The 6705-nt window shown below is 27.1% G+C and overlaps 1 protein-coding gene across 5 annotated transcripts in view; it reads left to right on the top strand.

Annotated features, from left to right (window-relative positions):
• The window catches only part of LOC117174383 (segment polarity protein dishevelled homolog DVL-3), a 66468-nt gene that overhangs the window by 15835 nt on the left and 43928 nt on the right, over window positions 1–6705 (top strand). For all 5 annotated transcript variants that reach the window (XR_004467301.1, XR_004467302.1, XR_004467300.1 and 2 more), the window contains exons 4-5: window positions 2729–2914; window positions 3019–3229. Coding sequence is in view for 2 of the 5 variants with exons in the window: in XM_033363469.1 (XP_033219360.1) it covers window positions 2729–2914; window positions 3019–3229 (397 nt within the window). In the remaining 3 variants the exon portion in view is untranslated. The remainder of the gene's footprint in view (window positions 1–2728; window positions 2915–3018; window positions 3230–6705) is intronic.

Genomic DNA, 6705 nt, shown 5'->3' with positions numbered 1-6705 from the left:
AAAGGATAAGATTGTAAAAAATATATAGATTTAAACGGAAAGATTGTAAGGAATGGAAGTCATGTAAACCCTTAGGGGACACATTATGAATAAAGAAGAACTCATGTACTTAAATATATGAATTAAATTTCTAGAAATTGGTAACATTAAGAAATGACTTATAGTTTAGTAAAATTACTGTCACGTATGAAAAAGTACTCACTGTAAAAAAAGATTTGTGTAAAATTACAAAGTTTCGGGAAATTACATATTGTATCATTGTAAATATCACACACTTCACTGTGTGATTTTATAAAAGTATGTGAAATAACATTCTCTAGCGATGTAAATAAAAGGACCCTCGAACAGCAGTGTAATATTACACACTCGATAAAAATAAAATTACACATTCCCTCGTATTAACTTTACATTCAGAAGGGGAAATTCAGTCGCAGTGTGTAAAAATACCATGCGTCGGTAAAATCACTTTCTTGTGATTGAAAATTACATCGAGATTTTTAATTTTACCAAAGAGGAAATTGACAGCTATGTTCAACTTTTTTGACAGCTTTTACACAAAAATAGACTGAATTCGAGCTATTCCTATTTTGCCTTTTACATTTTCTGCTATTGGAACGGAAAAAATTGCGGTTATACAAAACGTATATTTAATATTTTTGTTACGGAATATTTAAACATAAAAAAAATACCCATAGTATCTGATGTGTTTTAGGTAAGCGGTAACGTGTCCGACTTGTGTTTCTTCAATCTCCATAAAAATCTACGAAGTTTGAGCTTCGAGTGTTCTAAACCTGTCGCCCTGATAAATTTTATTTTATTCTTTTACATAATAAATTTTACATTTTCGCGTGTAGAAGTATCGACGGAATTGGAATATCACAACAGATTCGTAAAGTTACTCCGATACACGAGGGTCCTTTTATTTACATCCACCAGAGGTGTAAAATTCAATAGATTTTTTTTACAGTGCTTATTTAACCCTCAAAGTGCATACATGGTAAAAATCACGGTAAAGTGCATCGTGGGTGTTAAACACCCCAGCGTATTTAATCATGTATTGTTTAACCCCTATTGAATGTTTTGTCACAATAAAATTATCCCATATAGTTTAAGGTATCTTTTATAAGGTAGAGTTGATTTTATATCCACTTATTTTAAGTTTGTTAAAACAATTATTGAAAAAAAGTGAAAAATGTTTTTTTTTTCACTTAAAAATTCATAACTCGCGAAATTTTAATTATTTTAACCCGAAAATTTATGACTATACTTTTGAAATCGTGTACTTTTATAAAAAAAAATATTGCAACATGGGTGCTTTCAAAAAAGATATTTGTTTGCACTGTTGAAACGTCAATTTTATGATAAAATAATGAATCCGATTTTTTGCTTTTAAATCGATTTATTATTAGAAAAATTGAGGAACTTTGACATTTAATACCTTAAAAATATAATGAATTGAAAAAAGAGACATATATAACTGTTTTTTACCAATTATATTTTATTCAACACATCCACAGTCTGCTCTCGCATGACGCGCTGCTCTAAGTTATAAGCCATCTACAAAGAAAAAAAGTATGAAATAATCGAAAAAAATAATTATTTCACTTCACATGATATACTTACTTTCGAAAGTAAACAAAAATCAATAAAATTTCAATAACAAAATTTTCTCCGAAACTACTTTTAGTGTCTCCAACTAAAGCTAGATGGCGACATTTACTCCATTTTTTCGAATTAAGTATGGTTTATAAGAGTTTGAAAATTTCTTGGGGTCTCAGACACCCACAATGCACTTTAAGGGTTAATTATGCATGCAGAGGTGGACAACAGTTTTCGCACTCCTTTTTTTATGACTGATTAAGATCTCTTAATTTTTAATGCGCTAGAGCAAACAAAATTTCTCTTTAAAGGGTTGATTTCTCTCGAAATTATGTATAAAATGAGCCTGGAGTAAAGCCAATTTATCTATTTTTAAGTAGATATTGCAAAAATAGTGCAAATTTCAATATTTTCTTAAATTTTCAATAACTTCCGAAATAATCAACTTTTTAAAATTGTTATTGGGCTCCTTTTGAAGCTATTTTTGCACCGTATTACAACCGTTTATGAGTACAAATAGCAAAAATTTGCTTATCGAATTGCAAGAACTTTAAGTTGAAACAAAAAAGTTGGAAAAATTGGAATATTCTTTTTGGCAATAAAAATATTTTTGTAGAATATTTGAAACATATAATCATAAAGTTGCTATGAAATTTCCTCACAATATATATTTACTTAATTTTTATTCTGATTTTCCTACCGATTAGATATTTTCAAATTCTCCAACTTTTTTGGTACAATTTCAAGTTCTTCCAATATGATAAGAAAATGTTTATGATTTATAGTCATAAGCTGCTATGATACGGTGAAAAAATAGCTTCAAAAGGAACCCAACAACATAAAAAAAAGTTGATTATTTCGGAAGTTATTGAATATTTAAGAAAATATTTAAATTCACATTATTTTTGCATTATCTACTTAAAAATAGACAAATTTGCTTCATTTAGGGCTCATTTTATCCAGAATTTCGAAAGAAATTTAAATATTCATGAAAACTGAAGAAAACATTATTAATAATAAATTCGCGAAACTGTATGCATAGAAAATTTTGAGATACCTGGAAGAATCCTGAAATAGTCAGGGCATTTTTTTCCAATATATGAGTAGAAACATTGTTATTTTTTTTCAGGACTTCGCATAAATGGTCATTCCAAGCATCGTTCGGGTCACGGTTACGAAAGCGCTTCGATCCTTAGCTCTGACTTGGAAACATCAACTTTTTTGGAATCAGATGATGACGCAAGTAGTCGTATCACATCGACAACAGGAGGAAGACACACTAATATGAGTAGTACAATCGACCGAGCAACTTTAGGTAAATTTACCATTTTTGTCTCAACTTGTAATATTAAATTAGAGACCGATTTTGTTGTTGTTATTGTCGTGGAGAATTTGCATATGTAATTTTTGATTGATTAGATCGACGCAGACCTCAAAGACGACGTCGTCACAGACTCCCACCTATGTCGAGAGCATCCTCAATCAGCAGTATTACAGACAGCACAATGTCTTTGAATATTATAACAGTTTCCCTGAACATGGACACAGTTAATTTCCTCGGGATCAGTATCGTTGGTCAGAGCAATAAAGGCGGAGACGGCGGCATCTATGTCGGCTCAATAATGAAAGGGTATGCCATTTTCTTAAAGGAAAAATTTAATTTTAGGCTTTGCTTATTCAGGGTGTCCAGCGACCTTGAAAACCTGGAATTCTCCTTGAATTTGTTTTTATATTGAAAACCTGGATTTCTCCTTGATTTTTTTTTTTTTATTGAAAACCCGGAAATCTCCTTGAAATTTTTCACGAGGATCTTGAATTAATTTTTGTTTTCTTTTAAAACAGTTATTTCATTGAAATGCGAAAAGTAATTTAAATCTTTTAGTCCATTGGGAAATAAACACCTCGTTTAAAAGAAATCTGACTACTTAAAAGTTTTTTTTTCAAAATAATTCAAAGATTTAAAAATATTGAAAATGATTGTGAACATTTTACAAAGATTTCACAGATTTAAAAAAAGGCGTGTACACTAGATTTCAAGTATTTCATAACAATTTTACAAAGGTCTTAATACTTTCACAAGATTTAAAGGATTTCAAAAGGTATCAAAATCTTTGAAAAGATTTAGGAAAAAATTTACAATTATTTCAGAAGATTTCAAAAAACTTTCCCAAAGATTTCGAATATTTCATGAAGGTTTTACCAAGATTTCGAAAATTTCCAAAGATTTCAAATTTTGTTTAAAGATTTCAAAGATTTAAAACATTTCTTTGATTTTGAAAGATTTGATACAGAATAAAAATATTTGAATGATTTCAATTGCATGTAAAATATTTCAGAAAGATTTCACAAATATTTCAAGTATTTCACCAAATTTTCATAAATATTTCAAAAGAAGACAATAATGCCAAAGATTTTAGAAAATTTCGAAGATTTTGAACGATTTCAAAAAGTTTCAAATCATTTTAGAATATTTTAAAATATTGCACTTATATTTTAAATAATTCGATGATTTCAACGAATAAAAATGATTCCAAAAACAAAGATTTAGGAAAAATTGCACTAACGTTTTAAATAATTCAACGATTTCAACGAATAAAAAAGATTTCAAAAACAAAACTTGAGGAACAATTTTACAATTATTTCAAATGTTTTGACAAAAATGTCCCAAAGAGTTCGAAAATTTTTCATAAAGATTGCGAGGATTTCAAAGATTTGAAAATGCGTGTACACCAGGTTTCAAAAATTTCACGAACATTTCAAAAGATTTGACACGGAATAAAAATATTTGAATGATTTCAAATGATTACGAAAGATTTCAAAGATTTCAGCAAATTTTCATAAAGATTTCTTAAGAACACAAGAATTCGAAAGATTTCAACGTATTTAAAAGATTTGAAACGATTTCAAAAAGTTTCAAAACATTTTAGATACTTTGAAATTATTTCACTAAGATTTCAAATAATTCAATGATTTCAACGAATAAAAGATTTCACAAAGAAAGATTTAGGAAAATTTTCACAAATATTTCATAAGATTTGAAAGATTTCTCCAAAATTTCCCAAGGATTCTGAACATTTCTTAAAGATTGAAAGGATTTCAAAGATTTTGAAAAAGGCGTGTACATCAAATAAAAAAAATTTCACAAAGATTTCGAACTTTTCCAAAGATTTTAAAACTTTCAAACCATTAAAAAGATTTGAATTTATTTTTATTGTAGTAAGCTACATTTCTAAGATTTTGAAAGATTTTACACAAAAAAATATTTGAATGATTTCAATTAAAAGCAAAATATTTCAGAAAGTTTTCACATATATTTTAAAGATTTCAGAAGAATACAAGAATTTCCAAGATTTAAAAACATTAAAAATATTTCAAACGATTTCAAAATTTTTTAGAAGATTTGAAAATATTTCACAAACAAAGATTTAAGAACAATTTCAAAAATATTTCATAAGATTTGACAAAATTTGGAAAGATTTAACCAAAGTTTCCCAAGGATTTTGAATATTTCATAAAGATTGCAAGGATTTCAAAGATTTGAAAAAGGCGTGTACACCAGATTTCAAAGATTTTACCGAGATTTTGAAAACTTCCACAGATTTTTAAACTTTTAAAAATTTCAAATATTTAAAAGATTTTAAAAAGTTTATAGTAAACTAGATTTCTTTGATTTTGAAAGATTTGACACAGAATAAAAATTTTCGAATTATTTCAATTGATTGCAAAATATTTCAGAAAGATTTCACAAATATTTTTAATATTTCGCCAAATTTTCATGACTATTTAAAAAGAAGACAAGAATTCCAAAGCTTTCAAAGATTTTAAAACAGTTTGAAGATTTTAAAAGATTTCAAAAAGTCTCAAAACATTTTAGAAGATTTGAAAAGATTGCACTTATATTTCAAATAATTCGATGACTTCAAAAGATTTGAAAGATTTCTCCAAAATTTCCCAAGGATTTTGAACATTTCATAAAGATTTAAAGGATTTCAAAGATTTTAAAATGGCGTGTACACAAGATTTCAAAGATTTCTAATAATTCCAAAGATTTTAAAACTTTCAAACGATTAAAAATATTCACTTAAAAGCAAAATATTTCAGAAAGTTTTCACATATATTTCAAAGATCTCAAAAGAATACAATAATTCCAAAGATTTCAAAAAGATACCAAATTTCAAAGATTTAAAAACATTTTAAATATTTAAAACTATTTCAAAACATTTTGGAAGATTTGAAAATATTTCAATAAGCTTTTAAATAATCGAAAGATTTCAACGAATAAAAAAGATTTCACAAACAAAGATTTACGAACAATTTCACAAATATTTTAAAAGATTTGACAAAATTTTGAAAGATTTCACCAAATTTACCAAGGATTTTTAGCATTTCATAAAAATTTTAAGGATTTCAAAGACTTGAAAAGGGCGTGTACAACCGATTTCAAAGATTTTAAAAAAGGCATAGTGAATCAGATTTCTAAAATTTCAAAAGATTTTATACAGAATAAAAATATTTTAATGATTTCTAATGAATACAAAAGATTTCAGAAATTTTTCATAGAAATTTCATAAATCTTTCATAACAATTTACACCAGATATTTCAAGATTTAAAAAAATTCAAAGATTTTAAACGATTTGAAATATTGTGAAAATTTCAAATGACCAGGAAAGATTTCACAAATTTATTTTAAGTAATTTTAAGTACCTCAAAAGATTTCAGTGAATTCACAAAGATTTTAAAAGAGTTTCAAGGATTTCAAAGACGACATATGTGCGTAAACAATAAAAAATTCATTTATTTTTGTGCTTTTTTTAAAAATTGTTGACCAACAAAACATTATTTGATGTAAAAAATGAGACCTGGATAAACTTGACTTCTTAACCTGGTAAACCTTGAAAAGACCTTGAATTTTGTTTCTAAGAATCGCTGGAAACCCTGTCAAGGTTCGGACTCACAACACTATTGATACTATTTAAAGTTTATTTTGAGCGAGGGCACTATTTTGCTACTATTTTCATTTTAAATAATATTAAAGACACTATTTTCTCAAAATTCCCGCTGATTGGCTAAAATAATATGTTAGATGATCTAGGGGGGGGGGGGGG

Source organism: Belonocnema kinseyi, chromosome 6 (assembly GCF_010883055.1).
Source record: "Belonocnema kinseyi isolate 2016_QV_RU_SX_M_011 chromosome 6, B_treatae_v1, whole genome shotgun sequence".
Lineage (NCBI taxonomy): Eukaryota > Metazoa > Arthropoda > Insecta > Hymenoptera > Cynipidae > Belonocnema > Belonocnema kinseyi.
The sequence above is the reverse complement of the archived record's forward strand: the minus strand, read 5'-3'. Positions and strand labels throughout refer to the sequence as shown.